Raw genomic sequence first — 23,544 nt, 5'->3', positions numbered from 1 at the left:
GCAGCTTTGAGTTATTCAATAAATCTGACATGAAATTGATTCGTTTCAAAATTAAAAAAGTTGATGGATCTGCATGTGTTTGATTCATAAAAAGCAGCTAAAGCTTATTTCACTAGACTACTGATATTTTAACTATGTTCTGGTCAAGCTTCTACTTATTATTAACTTCCCATCCCATTACTAGATACTTTGCATCTTCTACTCCATGAATTGAAGAACTATAGTACCATCTAGTTATTGGAGTTCCCTTATTATTTGACAATGCAGTAAATGTCAACCTGGGACTGTTTGGATCAGGGCATATATGTCTGACATTTTGGGTGACAAAGGTCCACACTATGTAGAAATTTGGATGGTTGTGAGTGTCGTTTTTTCAAATTCCTATGGAAGATTGGTCCACCAAAATGCACAGTTTCAAAGGCTGTGATTGTCTCACTGACTCCTACTTTGACCCACCTGTAGTTGGAGAAATCGACCATCTCTATTGGGATCAGAGAAGTAGGTGAGGCAAGCCATGTGAAAGTAAGCCAAAATGACACTCAGCTCTGCAATCACATCATTTTAAAAGGAAATGTTACAGATTAAAATCTTGAATCTTGATGCTCCTGATTTCTCACCTAAAGATATCTCAAGGGACAAACAAATTTGTAGGTCCATATCCGCATGATGTTTACACTAATCTCGTTTTGATCATGAAACATAAGTACTATGATGAAATTAAGGAGCAAAAGCAACTGAAAGTCTAGTCATTATGACAGTTAATCATCACAGTAATCTCACGCTAACAAAGGATATATTATGTACTATAGTCTGTGGTCTACATGATCTGAGATGTTTCCAAACATGGATTTTCAGTCTGAGTTTTCCTCTTGAATTTGGATTCTCTACTGAATTTTTCTATACTGATGAATACTGATCTTAATGTTTTAAAATACATTAAAAAGATTTTAATATACGAATGTCAGAATGTATTTTTAATGCTCAGCAGAACCCAAAAACAAAAAAAACTTACAGAGAATCTGGCCTATTTCATCTTCCTATGTCTAGCACTTCGGTTGAGCTGTCTATTTCACCTGTGCTACCATACCATACTCTTCACCATTCATCTAATAAAATATTAAGAACCTTTAGTTTTGCCACCCAACCAAGAAAGAAACACAAATGAACAAATCCAACGCAAAACGTGGACATGAAATTCTGAATCTAAACTTGCTTCTTCTTCTTCTTTAAGATCTTATTTGATTATTAAATATGAGATTGTTTGTCCTCACCTTCAATAGAAGATAGGAAATGAAAATTGTATCAGCATCAACATCTCAACTAGCCTACTCAAAGTTGTTTTCCTTCTTTCTATTCTTATTATTCTGCTTTCACTTTGGTTTGGTATCACTGTTTGTATCTATGCTCTTTATCAAATAGGAGCATACCAAATAATAGTTTTGATTTTCATTTCAACAAATATGAAATCATTGTTTTTTTAAACTTCTATTATCAAGTATTACTGGCTAGCAACATATGTATTTTTATCTCGACCCAATATCTAGAAAAATTTATGATATCGAATATATATGTATTAGTATATGGATCAGCGGCAGCAGGTGAGGCATGCAAGATTCTGTCTGGATACTTACAAAGTTCACTTTATATGAATTAAATGCATATGATTTATTTCTTTAATTTTTAATTACATACATAATGTCAATTTTTTTGATTTAAATTCCAATTATTCGTTCCATGAACCTTTATTAAGAGACAAGACTGGTATATATATTAATTAAACATTTCTTGAATGGATCAAAACGATTCAAGTTTTCTTGCCATTGAGTCTAGCTTAGTTAGGTTCTATTAACTACAACTTTAAACTTTAAATGGTTTCATTTTTAAGAAATGAAAAGCGTCAATTATTTCATTAAAATGACTACAAAATCATTTCACTACAGTGCGTTTATACATTACTGTAACTTGCAAAACAGAACAGAAAAAGAATGGAGACTTATGCAACGTTCATAAAAAAACACAAAAAGAATAAAACTTCAAATTTATGTAATATTATTACTTTATATTTTATTTAAAGTAATCAAATTAGAAAAATAAATGGAAATAAATTTCTCCCTTTCCTTTCTAGAACTCATTTCTCAAGCACATGATACCAACTTTCTACATTCAGTAACTTTAACAACCAAATGAACAATCTACAATATACAAATCCTTGTAATCCCGATGACTGCATTTCGGTTTTGATCATGTTTGGATATTCCCAGGCATTGGTATGAATGCTGATGTGCGTAACTGGTATCACAAGCAGAGTATTATATACTTTTATATCAGAAGTGAGTACGAAAAGAGTGCAATGGAAATTTTGGGCAAATATCAACATCATACACTTTCTTTTTTATTGGTACCAATCCAACCATCTAAAATTTATAGGCACTGCGATGGTACTCTCCACTCATGCACCTACTTTTTTATTGGTAAACTTGCCAGCCGATCAACACGGTAAATATCAACATCATACACACACATCCAATATTTTCCTTCAAGCTCTAAACACTCATTCTTTCGTTTTTCAATAGAAGCTTTAGGTATCTCTATATCCAAACCATCCACAACAAATTCTATACTAATAATCATCATGTTTAGCACGTGACAGAAAATGAAAATGTAAAAATTGTATAGAAAAAGCTCCCCAAAGTATGTGATATCTTCTAAGCCACTGTTTTGTAACAAGATCAAAATAATTGCATCCACTATTCAGCTATTCGCTACTACTAGTAATCAAATATCACGAATCACTGTTTATAGATTGTAAAACCGAAATCAAAATCATAAAAGTGGATAAGAATGCAGAATCTGTAGAATGGAGAAAAATCTTTCATTAGCAATGCTGTAATTCTATGTTATGTGTGCTATCTTTTTTGTTCAAAAACCAAAAAAAAAACAATACAGCCATTTCCAATCTCCAGTACAGTTTCTTCCAACACTAACTAAAAATCTAAAGCAGAAGTCAACAAAAAACAATTATGTGTAACTGCCTAGATTCACGCTTCAGTGACCAAAAATTACAGGAGATTTTATTGAAATTTCAATGTCCTTTTTTCCTTTCAATAAAAGACTTGACCATTTGCATCCATCTTACATACTCCGTTTTATCCTTTTGTTTCATGTACTGATGCAAGAAAGCAGCAAGTTCATCATTTATGCCCCTTACTTCCAAAAAATCATAAAGGCTGTCTTGTAACGCATCGTCCAATTCCCTGTCAACAACAACAGAAAAAGGTTTCGTTAACACAATTCCAAATCTAAGCAAACACCCAGGAGTGGAAATGAGTGAGTAAACCTACGTGAATTCCGGACCAGCATAGGGCTCAGCTATTATATTCTCATTTGCACGTATGAGCAGCTTGTTTATCTCTACACAGTCAGGCCAAGCAGAACACGTAATTTGCAACACACCATCACCTTCTCCCTTGGAGATAGTGACAATTACAGTAATGTGCATCTGCATTTCATCAGAATTAATTACACCACCACCGCCTTTTGTTGGAGTTGGAGCAGGAACAGCTCCATCAAACATGGTGACTTCAAGTTTAATGTTTTCATCAGCATACCGTTTTTCCAATGTAATCCACCGCTCCCCAGCTCGGCCATCCACAGTAAAGGAACCAAACTTCGTAAGAGGCTGTAAAACAAGAGCGGCCATCATAAGAAGTCATGCTCTGAACACGAATACATAGCAGTTCAATCTATACAAAGAAAATCGCTAACAAATCACTCTTTAATGCACTAACACACGACATTACACACTGAATCTTATTGGGGAAAAAAATCACAGAATGTTATAAGCCAAACGATGGTAATTTCGTGGTTTTCAGTAAACTTTATCCAATAGTACGATTAGAAAGTTGTCGCTAGATGTATCTTAACACAAAACACTTTAACGGAACCGTTAAAGGTGGTTCGTCTATGGATTTCGAAGCTCTGAAACCTTATTAGTAAGTAGAAGTTAGAGGGAAAGGAGAAAAGAAAAGGTACCTTGTCGGGAGAAGGAGAGGATTGGATCTCGTACTGAATCTCGTTACGAAGGAGTCTCAAAATGTTACCCTCGAAAGCTTCTTTGCGCATTTCTGATATGTAACTTCTTCGGAATAGGTGCCGAGAAATGCATAATTGCTGCTGTTGATGGTGAAATTGGTGTGTTAGGGTTAGGGTTAGGGGTTTTCTGAGGGAACGAAGTAAGCGTGCCATTGAAGAAGAACAGCACGACACAAGCACAAGCTTAGGGTTTTGGATCAGATGAAAGGGTTTATGAAATATGATTGAGATTACTACAAAAATTACTAAAAGAATGTTCATCACATTCACAGATCATAAACAAATTTATTCTCTAATCTGTAAATAAAAAATAATAAAAAGAAATTCCTACAATGCTTAAAATTGTTCTAAAATTAATTTTGGCTAAATATGTTGGAATGTGTTATCGACTAAATTAGGGAAGAAAAAAAAATATTTATATACTGTTAAATTTGTAACCCTTCAAGAAATTTAAGGTTTTCCCATTTTTACTTTCTAAAATACAAAATCACCATCTATTTTAAATTTATTTTATAATTCCGTATATTTAAGCAAGAATAAAAAAAAAAACACCTTTATTTAGTTTCCTCATTCATCCATAAATCTTGAAAATATAAAATAAACTGAAAAAAAATTATTCTGTTGTACCTAATAATCTCATCACACTTAAAATTTGAAGTAAAAAGAAATTTTGATAATTTTCATTTTTCAATGTTTTTAAACATTTTCCAAAAATAAAATCATAAATCAATTTAAATTTCAGATTGGTACCAAAATAATTAGTGATAGGAAACATTGAGTCGCACGTTTATTTTTTGTATATTGTTAATTTTAAGAAATCGTGGAAGGAAAAAGGGTAATTTCTTTGTTTTGTTGAAAGCAGAGATGGTAAACAATTTTATTTTGGTGAATATTTTCTTAACTCTTCTTGACTTTGACAAAAATAAATTCTACATTAGATATGAATATGAATTATATCTTATTTTTTAAATTAAACATCAAGACACAATAAATAAATATATATATATATATATATATATATATATATATATATTTTATAGTTGTTTCTTCTGCTTTCCTGTCTCAATATTTGTTCAACAAGTTATTCTTATCATATTTTAAAATAGAAATATATTATTTTAAACATTTAAATTTTTTACATTCATTTAATTCCGTGGATAAATGTAAAAGTTTGTGATCGTCCTAATACACTTTAAAATATTAAAACACCTCAAACTCAAGAATGGAATAGACAGACGTGTGGGTGAAATGTACTACTGTTGTACCAAAATAGACCATTTCGTATTATCAAAAAATCTATAGATAGAGCACCTTTTTTTCCAAAGGAAAACATAAGGGTCGTAAGAAGTCAACTTCTGACTTCCAAGGTCCTCACTATAAACATTATGAACAGCTGGTCTCACATAAATTTTTCTTCCGAATATCTAGAGGTGATTGATGAAACATTTAACAGCATTAAATCCAAACCAAAAATCAACCAAGATGAACATTCCACCACACCAAACTATTGCAGTTGCATTCAAGCCTATGAAATTGATATACTCAAATATTATAACTGTCTCCAACCATAACCATAGACGAGCTCACAGCTATTGCCTCAAACAAAAGTCTAAAGTGAAGTACTCTTGTTCTGGTTTCAATTCACAGAGGAATAAAAGGCACCGAGTTGACTGAATTTTGGTCCAGTGTTGGTTTACTCAAATCCAGAAAGAGTTGAAGGAGGAAGGAAAAAGAAGAGGTTCTAGTCCAAAAGCATAGCATTTTGGATTCAATTAACGGGTTAACCATCACGTAAGACAGACAAAGCTAACAAAACGTAAAGCTTTGGCATAAAAATATAACTTACAGGAGTTAATTCAATAAAACAAGGATTAAGAGTTGAAGGACTAAAAATCAAATTAAAGGGAGAGGATGAACACGCATTTAAAGTTTACTCCCTTCGACATTCATGATATGACCATAGCCTAGAAAAAAAAAATTATTAATTTACTGGATCCTTACATGACTGCAGGCAGCATAAACCCCAAATAACAATTACTTTCTAGCTTCCACATATATAGCAACTAAACTAATGCACCAAAAATAGCTTTCCCATTTATATCTTTCTTCCTAATAAAACTTGAAAAGTCTTTCTCAGAGAAAGGGATTGACAACAGGTTTGGTAACCTGTGGAGTATGATTAAATGACTAATCATTTTTTGAGCAAAAGAGAAAGAAAAAAACCTATAGCTTTTGATCATTTCAATCTAATAACTTAAAAAATTTCTAAAGATCCTAGTACCTTAAGAAGCCCCTCCACTTTGACTCTGCCCTTTGGGATCCTGAAGAGAAGAATTTGGGGTTGCATCTATACCCTTACTCTCTTCATGTAATTCTGGCTTCGACTTGGGAGAATTATGCTTACCAAAATGGTCTTCATTATCAGCTTTATTTGATGCAGAATCAGTGGGACTAGTGTTTTTTGGTGAAGAAGAACTTGACTGTTTTTTCTCATTATCAGTCACCTGATTTTTTGCTAGGTTGCTACTTGATTTTTTCTCTGTTCCAACAACAATCTCCTTCACAGCCTCTTCAAGTTTCTCAAGTCTCACTCTCACCTCTGAAAGTTGGGGATCGTATTTTTCTTCCTTTTCCTCTGGGGGATTTAGTTCCATTTCTTTTTCTTTTTCCTTTGCTTCTTCTTCTTCCTTCTGCTTCCTTTTCTTCTCAACGTCCTATGAAGTGATTTGGAGAAAAACCGTTATCAGGGAGGAAAATCAACAAAAAAACAGTGTACCATTCATACAGTTATTTAAATGTTCAATTACAAATAAAGTACCCACAAACAACAGGTTCAAACAAAACATAGAATGTAGTCTAAGAAACTCCAATGTACTTTAAAATAATTCACTATATCTCTCACTAATTCTCAGCAAGAAATATCACAGTGCAGCCACCGCAAGCATTTACAGAATGTAAGGAGTATCAAAGATATAGTTTATACATCATCAGTGTCTAGCTAAGAAATAAAATGGATCAGAACACTGAATAGCCTATACGAGTCTCGTTAGATTGTCATAGAAGAAGTTTCATTCCTAAAGGAATCTATAGAAAGTACTTTAGATCGAGCCCTCTGAATTGAATGGTCAGATTATCATGAGGGAATAAGATGATCACAAGCACCTACCAACATTTATACGATAAACGAAAACCGCCCTTATATTACAATACCAGAAAAGGGAAAGATAACTTACCGCCTCCATTTTTCTCATTTCATAACGAGCATATTGTGCCACCAAATACACAGCTGTGTCGAAAAAAAATAAATAAATAAACTTCGATGATAACGGTAGAACATTTTGAAAAGAATAAAATAAAACTTTAAAGGGTGAGCATCATACCCAAGGAAGGCAAGCAGGCAAAAAAAAACTGTACAAGATGGAAATCAAACCTGACCAAGAAAAACAGAGATGCAAAGTAAGATTTTTTTTCCCTTCCTTACTAACAGTATAAACAAATATAGTTATCTCCCCCTGCCACCACCCAAAATGTAAACTCTTACTTTAGTTTTCGTATAATATACACCCAACCAATATAGTCTTTACCCGGCCTTTAGTTTCACTCTGGTCTTTAACTTGGAATTCATGATTTGCTTTAGTGAATTTCCACGGCCTTTCTACTAATGTTAAGGACCAATATCAAGGAGAGTCGATTGTTTTAGTTCCTGACTTTAAAAATCATCATTTACATTAATCATTTTCCATTGGGAAAGCTTATCACACGAACTTATTTGGATTTGATGACTACAGAAACTGGCTTATGATCTACTTACAAATTATTTCTTCAATAAAGTTCACAATGTTAGGTTACAGAATAAGTTTATGATATAAACTCTAATGTAATTTTTTAATACTAAAAAAAATGAACAAGGCTTTCACATGGTGTTTACTTGCAGCTTGAAACTTCCAATTTGTTAGACAATAAACAGATAGCGGTAGTAAAGCGGAGATAGAATGTATTAAGATCATTAAGTAATGTTCTCATCAGTGTTTGGTTCTCATGTGCAAGAAAAAGGTGCAGGGAAAAAAAGAAAGGAAGGTGCTCGACGAAATGCCAAAACGGGAAAACATAGAATAAAGAAAGAGGGATACCCAAACTTCTTCTTCTTAGGGGGATCGGTGAAAAGGATCTTAGCGGCAGTCACCATGTCGAGATTCTCCAGCTGCCGATACCTTTCGTCGGCGACGATGTTTTTGTTGTCGCCGTTGTTGTTACTGTTTTTAGTTGATGTACAAAAGGAATAACGGGTTCTGGCGTTGCTGGAGAATGACGTTGCCAGAAACTTGAATCGCTCCGAGGAGCGTAGCCACCTTACTCCGCCGCCAAACATAGGTTCATCGCACAACACGCCCACCACTCTGTTACAATTTCGGATCCACCGTACCCGCCCCGTTTCTACTCCCCATCTCATTTACTGTATTATTTAACAAAAGTTGGAAACAAAAACAGTATTTTATTTTTTTGAAAAAATAACATACATACACATAACGTAAGCTCACGAAAATAATGATTTTTATTAAAGAGAAGATTCTAAATTTTTTATATCCATCTAACATCATTTTTTATTATTGTCGTATGATTAAAACTTAAATAAATTTTATTTTAATCACTCGAGTTTTATTAAAAATTACTAATGGATATTCATAAAAGCTCTTTTTGTTCCCAGTTTTGATTGAAAAAATTCGAAATAGTCCCCATGTTTTTTTGTTTTGTTCAATTTAGTCCTAAAGAACATAATTAGAGTTCAATTTAGTCCTTTTTAGTAACTCTGCTTAAATGGGTAACGACGAGTTGTCCAGATGTGCAATTATATTGTGAGGTGTCATTTATTGGCTGACTTGGAGTTTTTTGTGGCATTGTCAGTTGGAATAAGGATTTTTTAAACAGAATTTGTGATTAGGGTTATTATTTTGGGAATAAATTAAAGTTAAGTATTTGTAAAATTTTTATCGTGGTTTGGGAGGAAAACTTGCGAGATTGAGAAGAACATCTTTGGGAGGGAACACCAGTGATGTGCTATTCCAATCGGAAGCAATCATCTTAGGGAAATCAAATTTGCAAAATCAGATTTGCAAGATTGAGGTGAAAAGGGGGTGGATTCTCAAATTAGGGTTTTTATTTTGATCTATGAAAGTCACAGTGATGTTGGAGGTTAACCAATCTTCTTCCTAATCTTGATGGTTAATGAGTCATGTCTGCTTCCCAATCTTCTTCTTCTTGTTGCAATAAATGGGTTCTTCTTTGTTTCTCCCAACAAGTTAAAGTTTTTACTAACCCAAGTCCGTGAACAATGTCCAAGTTTCTTCTTTTTCCTTGTTGGTTATCTTCAATTGTAAAGTTAGAGTTGTTGATGGTGTGATTGAAACGGTTGACAGGGTTTTGATAAAAAAAGGGTGTGTGAATGTGATTTTGGTCACTTCGTATGAAAGTTTTTGGAGTCTTTGGGACTATAATTGTGGTGGCGGCCTGAGGATTTAGGTGTGGCGGCAGTAGGGTTAAGTGACTGGTTGGGTTGAAGGTTGAAGAAAATGGTGATGTGGCTCTTTGCTTTGTAATGGATGAAAGTTGTTCAATCTAGTCTTCATTTCTGTTAATTATTTCCAAATGTGGTCCCTATGATGACGACCCATCTAGTCCATGTCAGAGCATAAATGGAACTCCAATTACGTTCTTTAGGACCAAATTAAACACACAAAAAAAAATAGGGACCATTTCGAATTTTTCTAACCAAAACTGGGACAAAAAGAACTTTTAACCCCACAAATTATTAGATATACATATTTGGTTCTATTATTAATAAACAAATAATTAAATATACATACTTATTATTTACATAAATTTATTAAAAATATTAATGTTTTCCTACTAAGTATGTATATTTATTTATAATCCCTAAGTAGGTCCATTCTATGGTCCGTGGAATTACTTTCCTCTCTGTACTAAAGAAAGTTGACGTGGAATATCTCTCTTTCTGATTAAAATGAATGTGACGAATCTGAACCACATGAGATTAGAATTTGTTAGTGCTATAGTATAATAATAATACTTTTTGACATATAAAATTTTTATTTTCAGTTAATACTATCATTTATAATTATTATTTAAAAAATAAGATTATTATTATCAGTCTCATTATTCTTTTTACTATTTACCACCCCCACGTGAGAACTTCGTTAAACCATGATTGTTATCACCCATAAGCAAAAAAAAAACACTAATTCTACCACTTTCCGAGGTCAAACTCGTTCGGTTTTTTCTACGTTGTTTTGACTGACTTAGGATAGAAGATAATTAGTGTATGCTAAATACCTAATTAAATTCTTTAATAATAATAAAAAAATTTGTTAATTGAATCCATTATCATATGTTGATACCCCACTCTCCTTTCCCCGAAACTCATCATCACGCTCGTCTTTTCTTTACTTTAAGATCAAAACTCCATAAAACACTAAACACTAAAAACTCTTCATAATACAATAATATAAACATGGAACCCCTCACCCATACGCCATAATTATGACCAAACGTTACTTTCTTTCTCTTTACAAATTCTTTTCAACACGATCAGATCCTACACCAGCTCATGCTTCAGGCACAAACGTAATTTCACTCCAATTCCAAAACCTTCATTTATAAATACATTTTCATGCGTATGTAACACACTATATATGCTCCAAATCCACACACGCACCGCCACCGCCACCACCCACCACCCACCGCCGTGGAACCCACTAGCTAACACAACCAGGCCTTCTCCTTCCTTTCTTCTTTCTCCTCATCCTCGACAACCCATTTTCCATTTCTTACAAATTCGCATACCCAATTGGGAAAAGCAAACAGCTTTGCAGATACGATACTCTGTGGTGAGAAAAAGCCTCCCCCTTCATTTCGTATTGGACTCTTCTTCTTCTTCTTCTTCTGCGTGGACGGCGATGAAGTAGTTTCCGTTTTGCGAATCAAAACGCCGCCACAGAATGCTGTGCAGGAAGAGCTCAAAAAACGGCGTCGCTTCGGGATCGGTCCCGGTGTACCTCAACGTATACGATCTGACACCGATGAACGGTTACGCTTACTGGTTCGGCCTCGGAGTTTACCATTCCGGCGTGCAAGGTTAGTTGTTTTTTTTTCTCTCACTCACTCTCCACCCCTTTTGAATCTCAGCAAGAACCCACCTCAGATCTACGATCCGCAACGAAAAAAAGCTTTCTGGGTCGCTCTATTTCCTCTTTATTCTACCAAAAATTGATTTTTTTTATTTGGTTGTTGCTGTGGTGCAGTTCACGGCGTTGAATTCGCCTTCGGGGCTCACGAGTATCCGTCGACGGGGATATTCGAGGGGGAACCAAGGAGGTGCGAAGGTTTCACTTTCAGAAAAACGATTCTGATCGGAAAAACCGACATGGGACCCGGTGAGGTGAAGACGGTTATGGAAGAACTCGCCTCTGAATACAGAGGAAACGCTTACAATCTCATCACCAAAAATTGCAACCATTTCTGCAACGATGCTTGTCTAAGACTCACCGGAAATCCAATTCCAAGTTGGGTCAATCGTCTTGCCCGAATCGGTAAGTGGTACCTCACTATTCACTGTTCACTACTATTGTCACAACAGCAACAACAACAACGTTAACTCAACAGAACCTGTTTGTTCTTTCTTTTCTTATCAATAAAAAACTTTTTTAAGTGCTGTCTATTAATCCTTTAATCCATCACCTGTCGTTTTCATCCCAGGTGTTATTGTTTGCTTGCATAAATTTGAAATTTGAAAATCGTGAGAGTGTGGTTGTGCTGTTGTTTTTCTGGTGAAATTGTTGTATCTGCAATAAAAATATTCAATGATGTTGGAATTGGTTGCACACAGCACACACGACCATTCCTAGAAAAATTTAAATATAGTTATTGTTGACTTTGAAAAAAAAAAGGTAGTTGAATTTATGTTGACATGGATGAATTGACGTGTTTTGCAGGTTTTTTATGCAACTGTGTTCTTCCTGTGACACTGAACTCAACAAAAGTTAGGCATCACAGAATGGAAGAGAAGCCATGTGAGGGAGAAAAGGAAGCTTTGGCGAGTGAGGGAAAGAAACCAACTTCAACACCATCCCCTGCGAGAGGGCGCAGGGGAAGGAGTAGAACCCGACGCCCACTCCCTCCTCCTTCACCGTTGATTGTTGGGTCTTCTTCGTGATCTTCTTTTTTCTTTTTGATTTGGCCAATCACAGAGAAGTTGCTCGATCGAAGAAAAGCAACAGATTGGATTCTGAATTTAAAATTGTTTTTCTTCATTCTTTACATCCAATAACATTATAAAAATCCCAACCAGGAATCCCGCTTTCAAAATCTGCTTTTTTTTCTTTAATATGCTTCTTTTTCTTTTAAAATTAAAGGAGGTCCCACTTTATAGGAAAAATAAGTGAAAATGTAAACAAAAATAAAATACAAATATGAGTTTTTTAATATTTAATACATATTTAGCTTAGATAGAAAAAAATTACTAAAAAAGATTAAGTTTCATGTTTTTTTGCATTCCATATAAATTATAAATACTATGAATAATGTGTTAGGTTTTAATAAAGTTATTAATTATTAATTTATTACCTTGTTTAATTATTTGATAAGAGTGAAATTATTATATTAGTAATTTTTTATTCTAATGTAGGAAAGTTAAATTCTCGTTTCTCTTTTAAGAATATGTTGAAAGACTTGATAGAAAAAGTCCATGTGAGAAAACAACGAAACCTGGTATTAATAAATCAAATTAATAAAAATAGGTCACAAATTTTTTAAAAAGTGAAAGAGCTTCCATTTAGTCTAGAATTAATTTAAAATAATCGTATTAACATTTATTTGACACAAATTAAAATATAAAATAGTCACAAAATATAAATTTTTATACTTTAAAAAAAAAGAATAAAAAATAAGAAAAGTATATATATCAAAGAAAGTTTACTTTACTAACATTTGTTATTCACATCTATATGGTGAACTATTTATTTTATGTTATAGTAAAGAATATAAAATATATTCGTCAAATTTAATAAACTAATTTTATAATGAAAAATTGAATTGAAACACTTTTTCACTTTTAAACTTGAATTATTAAATTGACAAATTCTTACGACTTTAATCATTTACCCTTTTCTATTACTATACATGCATTATAATATGCAGTAGAAGCAACAGAGTGAGTGTGTATAGAAGCAGACATTATGTTATATTTTTTTCTGTGTCGAACTCGTAAATGATAATGAAGTAATGACAAATTAGAAGCATGATTTATGTAAATTAAATTAAATATAAATTAAAATTCAACATATAAAATATAATATAAATTAAATTAAATATAAATTAAAATTCAATTTTAATTAAATTAAATTAATTTTGCAAAATATAATTTAATATTAATTTTAACTAAATTTAATTTAATAATATATAAATTAAATTTTTATTTTTATTTTTACAGTAATAAATATTTGTATGTATAAGTAATATAATATTCATATTTAATTTATTTATAAACAGATATTAAAATATCTAAATTCATAAGTTATGAATAACAAATATATGTTAATATCAATTATTCATCGCAAATTTTATCTACGAAATTATTAATTTTTGTGATCCGAATCTAATTCTCATTCCATAAGGAGTGAGATGCTGAGAGATAAATTACACAAGAATTTGGTGCTGTCATTTTCTATCAATCTCTGTCGCTATTCTTCATTTTCTTTTTTTTTTTAGGGTAATGACTTTTGCTATTTGGACTTTCCACTTTTTCCTCTAAAGAAGCTATTAGAGTCAACAAAGCTGCATCTTAGAACACCAACTTTTGACCACCAAACCAATAATGCTTTTCTTTTCTCTTTTTTTCCTTTTTTTCTCTCTCCAATTTCTTTTTTTTTTCCTACCTAAGAACAATAAAACAACATGATTTTTCTTGAAATTTATATTGGGTTAAATATTTTTTCATGATTCTTCACTTCTCTTTTATGATATGATTTATAATCACCATAAGTGAATATTTCAAATTTTGATACAGTTTTATTATTAAATTTAAAATATTAATAAATGTTTTTGGACGTGTAAATATTTAAATTGTTTACTTATTTTTTATTCTTTTCAATTTAAATGTCAATTTGAATCATCATTTTATACCTAAAAAACATTTAAAATGTTAGATTCAAAAAATTATATCTATTTATTTTTAAAAATTAAAAATTAAAATATTAGATAAAAACAAATTTAACTTTTGCAACGTAAAATTTATAAGCGCTTTTTAATAGGAGATTTGGTAACCATAACCATCACATGTTTAAGCGAATGAAACGAAACATTATACTAGTTTTTAAATCATTAATTGATTATTTAATGATGTTACTAAATTTAAATTTGAATATGAAATGAACAATGTTGTTACTAAATTCAATATGTTACCAAAATGCATGTTAATTGTTACTGTTGATATTATAAAAGAAACTATATTAACATATCATTGTTAGAAAAGAAACTATTATAGCATTAGGAGTAATAATATAAAAGAAAATAAAAAAAGGTGAAAATGAGAGTGGTATAGTGAATGAAGTCATATTACTATGAGAAAGGGTGTTGTATATAGCCTCAACTGCTCCTATATAGCATATAATGGAAATTTTAAAAAGTAACAATGTTTTGTGTTTAAAATGCCAAAAATAAGAAACTGGGCAACAAAAGAACAATAATTTAATAAGTACAATAAACCAGCCACAATGCATCACTATGTTGTCTGTCTGATTTAGCTGTCGCCAAGCGCTGTCAAGTTTTCACAAACCAATTTGCATCAGTTATAGAATATAAACTTCAAAAATCACAAACATCTCATTCAAGAACACACATACCTATGATTGCAGATAGAGAGAATCAAATGGCTTATCAGATTATTTTTTCCTTTTCCCGCACCCATTCAACGAAATTGTCCAGGATCAAGGGCCAGGCAAGCTCAGGATCATAGTCATCAAGGGCTGGATAACTTATCTGTAAATAGATTGGATTATGCAGGTGAGTTATAATTTAACTGATAGATATATTATCTTTATTTTATATTTATCTTTTATCTTTACTTAGTTTGTTATTATTTGGACTTAACTCATATTTCTTCTATTATAAAGACAGGATCCTATATGTATATTCAATACAAGATAGATTAATTTCATACATAGTTTTTCACCGTAGAAAAGGATCCACAAAAAGCACATGAAGCAAACAATCATTGAATTCTTTGGAGTCAAAAAGGCTAACAAATATCTTCCTCTTATTAACTAAATGCAAGTGTTACCTCATTGCAAAAGCGGAAAAATCCCATCCATTGATCCATGTTTATGACCTTGTAATCATTTTGAGTCTGCCATAAATAGTAAACAATTAAAAGTCATGTCATAACCAAATATTCCACAAATAGTAAACAATTTAAAGTCATGTCATAACCTTTGTAAAAGCCATTACTCACCTTCAAATATTCCACAAATGAGTTGACTTGGGACGGAAATGTTGAACCCAAAACAAGAGTAAGTAACTCACAAATGCTCTCTATATCAATGCTTTTCTGTTTCTCCTCTGGAAAAATTTGACAGATTAGATATAGGACGTATAATTAATAGTAGTTTAGAGGAACAAATGATAACTCTTTATTGAGCAATCTAAGTTACAAAAGATTATATGAATAAGAAGAGTTTGTCAGAGATTTTCTAACCAATTCAAACTAGCAGATAAGGGGAAAATAAAATAAAAGGTTGAGATCAGATGAATGTAAGCTTACACTATCTCAACTTTCTAGAATAATCACTTGAATTGTGAAAAAAAAACTCAAACAACTTCCACATAAATGGACAAAAAGAAGTTAATATTAATGAACAGAAAATACATTAAAGCTTACCTGTTAAACAATATTGGAAAGCATATGAATAGAAATCTGCAAAGTTTGATGGCCTCCTGACCTTTACAGTAGATGTCAAATTAAAATTGTTAGCAACTGAAAATAATTCCATCATAAATAAAATACGATGGCCAAAAACTAATTTCTACATGAATAATCACAAAAGTGTATCACTTCAATAATTGTACCTCCTTTTCTAGGTCTGAAAGTGCCTTCCTCAATTTACTAATTGTATCGGCCCTTAATGCTTTTAAGCCTCTCCTCCATTCGTCCTAAGAAATTTTGGAATATGTAAGTGAGTTCAGTATAAAGATGGTTAAGAAGGATACGTGATTATGCACCAAACATTAAACAAACTTACATTATATTAGTGGCTTCAAATATGTATACGTGAGTTTGTATTTAAAAATTGACATAATTCCAAAATAAATTTTATGAACAATGAACATGATAATATACATACCAATGTAAAATATCCTTGCTCCTCAGCTTTCATTTTCCTGTAAAATTTTAAGATAATGATATAAGAAATTAATACTGTGGTGTAGATTGCCAATTAAGTGTAGCAAATAACTTACCATGCAAGCATCAAAACCCTCACATCTGTATGATTAACCTCCATAGCAGCACAAAGTGTTTCGATTCCCTCTGGGCTGTAAACAAATTTATTAAAATATAACAAACCTGCTTTCAAAATGCAAACACCAGAGTGCATAAAAAATAGCACTTATACACCAAAAATCACTCTCACAGTTTAAACACGTTATTTCTTCATTTGATGTTTTTGTTTCTTTCGTTTTCCCTTAATATGAAGGATTGATGTCGTACATGTTATGATCCATGTGATATTACAAGTTATGGTGTGCAACTATCTGCTAGTACAGTCAAACTGGATCAAAGTTTTCAATCCTATTACAACCTGATAACCATATCCTCTACCTCACAAGTCAGCATATGACTCATGCATTTCCCTGTGCCAAGACCACTGCGGATTGCAATCACTCAAACAAACTGGTATACTAAATTTCAAGCCTACGTACTGAAAGCTGAAACTTAATCCACATAAAACAACTCAGAAATTTCACACAAACCATTTCTACTCGTTAAATGAAGCAACATAGTCAACAAGAAATTCCCTTGAACAGAGCCAACAGAATTCCAAACCAAAATAAATATCAAATCACTACTAAATGTCCCCATCCAATTGAAGAAACCATCCATGACATTAGAAGGAAAAAAAGGGAGCTCCCATCACTAAATTATGTGTGAAAAACCCAGAGCCACCATTACTTGAGCTTCTGACTTCCACTGCCACACTTACATCACAAGCTAACCCGTACCACCACTGTTGAGGGCTTCATGACATCTAGTTAAATATTCATTGCCCACATCGGGAAACATGATGTACCTGACAAGAAGCACAATAAGGAGACCTTTTGTTGCTGGAAACAAACGTGGCAAGCAGTCCATCACTAACCCTACACAACATATTCATAACGGCAGGACAGGTAGTGGGTAGGAAGAAATGATGGGAATAAATTGCCAGAAGTGAGAGGCAAGTTTTTGTGAGGACTTAGGTGAGATACGAAAGAAAGATAATCAAAGCAGCAAAAGGGTTGTATAGTCAGAGCAGATAATCATATATGCAATTCCGTCACTTACTACCAAATGTCTGATAATACAAGAATTTATCGAATTCTTTATACTTTCAAGTCTTACCCTGTTACCTTACAATCATATTTGTACTTGGAAACAGAATGAGTACTTCGGTATAATAGGAATAGGGCATTACTGTCATTTGTCCATACATATACCCCCTAAGCTCATATCTACTTGTGTAAATTCACCTAGCTATATTAAATGAGATATACGCCTATAGCAGTTCGTTCAAAAAAGGCAATTAATCATTGATTAAATGCTATCTACCTCCAGCCGATCAACGTCCAAGGTTTGAAACTTGAATCAAGAAAATGACAAAAGGATAATGCAATTTGATACACACACATTGAATGGAAGAAAAAAAAAAACATTTTTAGATGAAGCACACTTACTCAATCATCCCGGTTGACCCATTAGCAAATGAATAGAATAAACTATCAATTCGTTCAGATTCCTTCGAGCTTGCTTTACTTGAGGCTGAAAAATCATGTTTGTATGATTAGAATACCGAACAATAAACTGCCCTATACAAAAAATCTTGCTAAATACCAGTCCAATTATGTTTGACCAAAGGCATAAACATGATAAAATAACACAAACATACACATGGAAGACATCGATGACCAGGCACTAAAGAGTTTGATTCTGGTGCCTCGTTCTCTAAATTAAAGAGGACTTATTGAGGTGTACCGTCCATGCTCAAAGTACTTAACAGCTTCTATCAGTCTTTGCTTGAAAAAGTACTAAATTGACTTGATAAATACAGGGGAAATACCTTTTCCTTCTTAAGATCTAAACTCTCAAGCAAGAATTCTATTCCACTAGTCCATACCCAACTACCAAAATCACAGAGCCCCACTGAATTATAATAAAAAAAAGAAAATACTCAAAATGTGTTTGTGCATAAAAGACGAAGACAAGTTCGTGGTCACGAACAGACAAGCAGAGCGGACCACGAAATAGGAAAAAGAAGAAACTTTAAAAAGACCACAAGATATGCATATAAATTTCAATTAAAAGAAACACCAAGAACTCATAACCCGAGCTTTAAGAAGGGTGATTCGAATTATTACTATGAAAAGAGGGAAAATGTTATAGAAGAATCAAAGAAAGGGTCAATTATGAAATAAAGGGGTAAAATTGAGAAATTGGGAATGTCGTACCGGAGCGGAAGAGATCGGTGGCGGTGGGAGTGGAATAGGATTGACCCGTCTTTTTGGATGCAGAAGAGCGTCGCATCTTCAACCAAAAATCCAGAAATGAAGACTTTTGAAAGAATTGAACGCGCCAAATTCAAGACAGACAGACAACCCAAACACGCGTTTTTCTTCCTTTTGCGTTCTCAGTTTCTGGTTCTCTCTCGGAGAGGTTGAGGATGATGACATGGACAACCAGAAGTCGGCTTTTATAATTGTCGTGGTTTTGCTGTTTCACATTGCAATTGACTTGTCAAGTTTTTATAATAGTAACTATAAGGACTAAAAATATACTTTATTAAGTGTAAGGACTAAAAAATAAAAAATAAAAATAATAATGTAAGGGCCAAATGAGCAATATTTCACGTTGTATAATCTCGTAAAATTTTCAATTTCTTGCCTCTTTTACAACTTATAAATTCATGAATTTATTTTGAAAAATTATTTTTAGGGGAGATGTCTATTTTTCACGAGAGCGAAAATAGTAATTAAATACAACTGAATTTTATTTATTTTCAATAAAGAAATTTTTAATTATCTAAAATGAACGAAGTATAGTTGTTGTATAAGATTATCAATTAAATACCCTAAAACTCTTCTATAATAATATATTTCAATTTTCTACCAAATTTCAAGTTAACTGAAAAAATAAACGTGACGAGAATCTTGCTAGTGTTATTTATTGAACTGAAAGCGATATATTTATTTTTATGTACTCTAAATTGGACCTTAGCCCAATTTATTATAATATTACGACTGGTTCTTCTCCTTGCACCTCTATAGTTTCTTTCCGCACCTCTATGTGAAATAACCATTTTGTCCTTTTTGTTTCCTTATCATCTTTTTCTATGTGCACCCTACCGTTTTTTCTTCCACCATTGACACTGAGAGAATAGAAGTTTGACCAAATCTTGCATGAAAAAAAAACCTTTGATTGGTTTGTATTTTAGATTCTACCATTCATTTTTTTTTTAAATTCTAAAATATATAATTAGAAAGATATTTTATATTTTATATTTTGGATTATATAATTTGAAATTTACTGTATTCTAAATTATATAATTTAAAATATAAAAAAAATTATACAATTTAAAATATAAAATCTATATTTTAACTTACATAATTCAAAATATATTTTTTATTTTACATTTGTATAATTTGAAATATAAAGTTTTTATTTCATACATCACGTATTATGGAACATTTTTTAATTGTATATTTTGGAATTCAAAATGAAAAGCAAGTAAAATTGAAAGTTTTAATCAATGGAGGTGTAGGAAAAACACCTTTGGATAATGATGTTATTTTGATCTACAAATTGATTTGATTATGTCTAATGCTAATATAATTGTCACAACCAACCACAATGGTAACGGGAGGGTGAGAAAAAAATATCTGAAAAAATTTTGGAGTTGTCGTTATAATTTATTTTAAAATACTATGAAAATATAAATAAAATTTAATATAGAATATGAATAAACTTAATCTTATTAAAAATATTGAATAAAAATATTTATATAACAATTATCAAAAATTAAATTTTATTCTAATTTGAAAAAAGATGAAATTGTTTTATTCTAGAAAAAATTAAAGCTATGATGAGACAATGAAAATAGAGGAACTAAATTAAGATTAAGACAATAACACTCATATCATGGTGACATGTGGTACTACCGTTGTCACATTATTGTGACATGATACAATATCAATTTGAGAAATAACAATTTTTTAAAATAAAAAATAAAAATAATTAAAAAGTATTAAAAAAAAAAACACGGACTGACATGTGATACCTATTTAACTAACACGTGACACCTATTTAAGTACTAACGAAGATGACCTAATTGCATCCAATTTTTTAAAATAGAAACCAAATCGAGACGAATAAATATAAGGAGACCGATTTGAGATTTCTCTACAAAAATAAGGACGAATAAAATGATTTAACCTTTTAAAATATATGTATACGATTTTGATATTAATAAGTGTCTAGATTAAATTAATTTTGAGATAATTTTGATATTTATTTTGTTTTGATTTTGTTTATATTCTGCTTAACTAACCTTGTTTAGTTTGTTTTACATCTTTAAGTATAATAAGAGAGTTAAAGTGGAAAAATAAAGAGATTATAAAGTAATTCAATTTTGAACAAACTATGATTGGTGCAATTAAGCGATAAGATCAAGGTTGATTCACGCTGAGCAAACCTAGTGTAAAACGAAACTTCAAACACTTACTTTTAGAAAGATATTGAATGTAACTTTTACAACTCAAGCCAAAAGTGTGTCGCTAAGTGTTAAGAAATAGGGTTTGGAAAGATCTAAAATGAAACTTTTATGGTTGAGCGCCAAAGCTGGAGCTAAGAACTGCCTTAGATAATTTATAAATATAGAACTCGTGTTCTTGTTTCAGCATTAAGTGGTTGATTAAATATGTAGAAGTAGAGTCGGGATACAATGTTGGAGGCTTGAGAGATGGTTCCATTATAAATCTCATCTTTAGATGCGGCTGGATTTGCATTGCAATAATCTATTAGTAGCTTAAATTTTTAGTGTCGATGTTAGATGCAATCAATTACAATTCTTTGTACTTCTACTTATTGGATATTTATTTGTTTTCATTCAATCTTTGTTCGTGAATTAGTATGTGATTGTTGTTGGATGAATTAGTCACTTGTTTTATTTCATTGTTTTGGGATTCAGTGAGAACGAGTTCCAAGTTGTGATATAACAAATTATACTTTTACTCTTAGATTTTAGGAATAAATCTAAGACTCTAGTTGATTATAAAGTAATTATTTTAATGTAAATGATTCATTAAATTAGTTTATGAAATATCATGTTGAAGTTTGATCATTTAAGCTATAGGTTAGAAATCAATCTAAAGTTACATTTAAAGAACTCCAAGGACAATGAATGATTTGCGTAATTACATAGACAATATCATGGGAAGAAGATGAGATAAAACCCACTCATAATTTTTACTCCATTATATAATATATACTATATATATATATGTATATATTTCAAATACATAAAACCAAAAAATAATTACCAATATGATTATTGATCATATGTGTGGATATGATAGTTTCTGATACAAACTATTTGGTACATTTATCGATAGATCACACAATTAAATAACTCTTTTAAAACACGATATTGTGTGATACTGTGATTTTAGGGGCTTAAACGCTATGGATATAAAATCTCAACCTAAGTTTTTCTCCATATTATATATATATATATATATACGACTAGTTTTTTTTTAAAAAAATATAGTTTATCCTATTTTATAGACTTACATAACTGGTAGTTTCTTTTAGATTTTTTTTAAGAGGATCATTTTCTATTATTTTTTGTCAATTTTAAACTTTTTATAAAATTTGCAAAAATATTACACATGCTTAGACTTTGAATTTTGATCTAAAATGTTTTATGGGAGTTTCTCATTATACTTTGGTGCTTTGAACAAATTTTCAAGTCACTTGGAATTGTTTTGAATATACTCTTTTATTAACCTAAGTTTGGATGTATACAAACAACAAACAAGTTCAACAATACAAATGTGAACTATACCAACTACTGTTGTGTGTTTTCTTTCCAAGTTAAGATTTGTAAGGTATAATGTAAATATTAATACTATATTTGTGAAACGTTACGATTTCAAACTATAAAAATATTAAATATTCATAACACATAATAAATATACATTTAAAATTAATAATTATAAAAGATATTTTAATAATAAATACAGTGCTTTATTTAATTAAATTTACTTAAATCAATATACTATTATGTAGCAACATTTAAAACTAGAATGCACTAATATCAAAATACAAGTTATATAAATAATTGTTATTATAGTCAAATAGTAGTTACAATCAATAAAAAAATGTAGCAACATTTAAAACTAGTTTAAAACTAGAAAGCAATAATATTAAAGAATAAGTTGTATATAAATAATTGTTATTATCGTCAGAGAGTAGTTATAACAATTACATTATAATTATACTATATATAAGATTTGAAACATATAGTTATAATTTATAGATAAATAATTCTTTTAAAGAATTATAAATTAAATTATATTATAAATAATGTTTTTTTATCACAACAGTTGGATCTAATTAAATTTAATTAAATATATAATTTCTGATATTAATATACTTATTAATTATATATTAAAATTTAAACTTGATGTTATGTTTAATACTTAAAATTTAAATAAATGATGTTAACTGATTAATTAATGTTAAATATTAAATTTAATATTTATAATATATTTATTTTATATGTATTTGATTTGATAACATATACATGTTAAATAAACTTAAATTTAAAAAAGAGTTAAAAGTCTATTTTTTTTTATTTTGTTGAATATTTTTTGTTGTTTAGTTTTTATATTTTTGTATGTAATAATTTTTATTCTGTTTTTTACTGTTATTTTAATGGTCTTGTTAAATTAATGAAAGATAGAACAATATACTCGAAAGAAAAATATTTTTCATGAGATTAGTTTAAAATTGAGGAAGATTATATTATTTCAAAAATATATTATTAGTGTTAAAACAGTTCAGGAAAAAAATAAAAAATAATTATTTTATTTATCTGTTTAAGATAATATCCGTTTAAAAGAATATATAATATT

At 30.8% G+C, this 23,544-nt stretch overlaps 4 protein-coding genes across 6 annotated transcripts; 1 reads left to right on the top strand and 3 right to left on the bottom strand.

The window, feature by feature from the left end:
• Positions 1-2,842: 2,842 nt before the first annotated feature.
• LOC106773847 (uncharacterized protein At2g39795, mitochondrial) lies at positions 2,843-4,350 on the bottom strand. The gene is made up of 3 exons (XM_014660605.2): positions 4,033-4,350; positions 3,342-3,679; positions 2,843-3,254 (listed from the first exon to the last, which is right to left on the bottom strand). Exons 1-3 carry the CDS (start codon positions 4,243-4,245, stop codon positions 3,083-3,085), a joined length of 723 nt encoding a protein of 240 aa, XP_014516091.1. The 5' UTR covers positions 4,246-4,350; the 3' UTR covers positions 2,843-3,082.
• Positions 4,351-5,317: 967 nt separating this feature from the next.
• On the bottom strand, positions 5,318-8,559 carry LOC106773757 (cyclic nucleotide-gated cation channel beta-1). Of its 2 annotated transcripts, XM_022786363.1 has the most exons (5): positions 8,223-8,559; positions 7,473-7,522; positions 7,326-7,378; positions 6,374-6,806; positions 5,318-6,056 (listed from the first exon to the last, which is right to left on the bottom strand). In XM_022786363.1, exons 1-4 carry the CDS (start codon positions 8,540-8,542, stop codon positions 6,375-6,377), a joined length of 855 nt encoding a protein of 284 aa, XP_022642084.1. In that variant the 5' UTR covers positions 8,543-8,559; the 3' UTR covers positions 5,318-6,056; position 6,374. The 2 variants fall into 2 exon arrangements, with proteins under 2 accessions (XP_022642084.1, XP_014515990.2); XM_014660504.2 differs by lacking the exon at positions 5,318-6,056 and having other exon boundaries at positions 6,239-6,806.
• Positions 8,560-10,647: 2,088 nt separating this feature from the next.
• On the top strand, positions 10,648-12,471 carry LOC106773519 (deSI-like protein At4g17486). Its single transcript, XM_014660204.2, has 3 exons — positions 10,648-11,241; positions 11,409-11,696; positions 12,099-12,471. The coding sequence occupies exons 1-3, from the start codon at positions 11,106-11,108 to the stop codon at positions 12,317-12,319; spliced, it is 645 nt and encodes a 214-aa protein (XP_014515690.1). The 5' UTR covers positions 10,648-11,105; the 3' UTR covers positions 12,320-12,471.
• Positions 12,472-14,701: 2,230 nt separating this feature from the next.
• On the bottom strand, positions 14,702-19,135 carry LOC106773518 (DCN1-like protein 4). Of its 2 annotated transcripts, XM_014660203.2 has the most exons (10): positions 18,862-19,135; positions 18,091-18,175; positions 16,618-16,692; positions 16,503-16,539; positions 16,228-16,311; positions 16,040-16,100; positions 15,614-15,720; positions 15,443-15,508; positions 15,006-15,141; positions 14,702-14,919 (listed from the first exon to the last, which is right to left on the bottom strand). In XM_014660203.2, exons 1-9 carry the CDS (start codon positions 18,935-18,937, stop codon positions 15,040-15,042), a joined length of 693 nt encoding a protein of 230 aa, XP_014515689.1. In that variant the 5' UTR covers positions 18,938-19,135; the 3' UTR covers positions 14,702-14,919; positions 15,006-15,039. The 2 variants fall into 2 exon arrangements, with proteins under 2 accessions (XP_014515689.1, XP_022642134.1); XM_022786413.1 differs by lacking the exons at positions 18,091-18,175; positions 18,862-19,135 and adding an exon at positions 17,448-17,517.
• Positions 19,136-23,544: the final 4,409 nt, after the last annotated feature.

The sequence above is a fragment of the Vigna radiata genome, chromosome 9 (genome assembly GCF_000741045.1).
Source record: "Vigna radiata var. radiata cultivar VC1973A chromosome 9, Vradiata_ver6, whole genome shotgun sequence".
Classification (NCBI taxonomy): domain Eukaryota; kingdom Viridiplantae; phylum Streptophyta; class Magnoliopsida; order Fabales; family Fabaceae; genus Vigna; species Vigna radiata.
Note: the sequence above shows the minus strand (reverse complement) of the source record. Positions and strands in the feature narration are given on the sequence as shown.

Bases quoted from the DNA above. Each gene is read 5' to 3' on its own strand.
- LOC106773518 (XM_014660203.2), bottom strand. From the start codon at position 18,937: ATGCGACGCTCTTCTGCATCCAAAAAGACGGGTCAATCCTATTCCACT. The intron at 18,176-18,861 runs GTACGACATTCC...ATGATTTTTCAG, and splicing joins CACCGATCTCTTCCGCTCCG to CCTCAAGTAAAGCAAGCTCG. The intron at 15,142-15,442 runs GTAACACTTGCA...ATCTATTTACAG, and splicing joins TTTTCCGCTTTTGCAATGAG to ATAAGTTATCCAGCCCTTGA.
- LOC106773847 (XM_014660605.2), bottom strand. From the start codon at position 4,245: ATGGCACGCTTACTTCGTTCCCTCAGAAAACCCCTAACCCTAACCCTA. The intron at 3,680-4,032 runs GTACCTTTTCTT...CTTGTTTTACAG, and splicing joins CCTCTCCTTCTCCCGACAAG to CCTCTTACGAAGTTTGGTTC. The intron at 3,255-3,341 runs GTAGGTTTACTC...TGTTGTTGACAG, and splicing joins TATGCTGGTCCGGAATTCAC to GGAATTGGACGATGCGTTAC.
- LOC106773519 (XM_014660204.2), top strand. From the start codon at position 11,106: ATGCTGTGCAGGAAGAGCTCAAAAAACGGCGTCGCTTCGGGATCGGTC. The intron at 11,242-11,408 runs GTTAGTTGTTTT...GCTGTGGTGCAG, and splicing joins TTACCATTCCGGCGTGCAAG to TTCACGGCGTTGAATTCGCC. The intron at 11,697-12,098 runs GTAAGTGGTACC...CGTGTTTTGCAG, and splicing joins CAATCGTCTTGCCCGAATCG to GTTTTTTATGCAACTGTGTT.
- LOC106773757 (XM_022786363.1), bottom strand. From the start codon at position 8,542: ATGAGATGGGGAGTAGAAACGGGGCGGGTACGGTGGATCCGAAATTGT. The intron at 7,379-7,472 runs GTATGATGCTCA...TTTTCGACACAG, and splicing joins TGCCTGCTTGCCTTCCTTGG to CTGTGTATTTGGTGGCACAA. The intron at 6,807-7,325 runs GTAAGTTATCTT...ATCACTTCATAG, and splicing joins AAATGAGAAAAATGGAGGCG to GACGTTGAGAAGAAAAGGAA.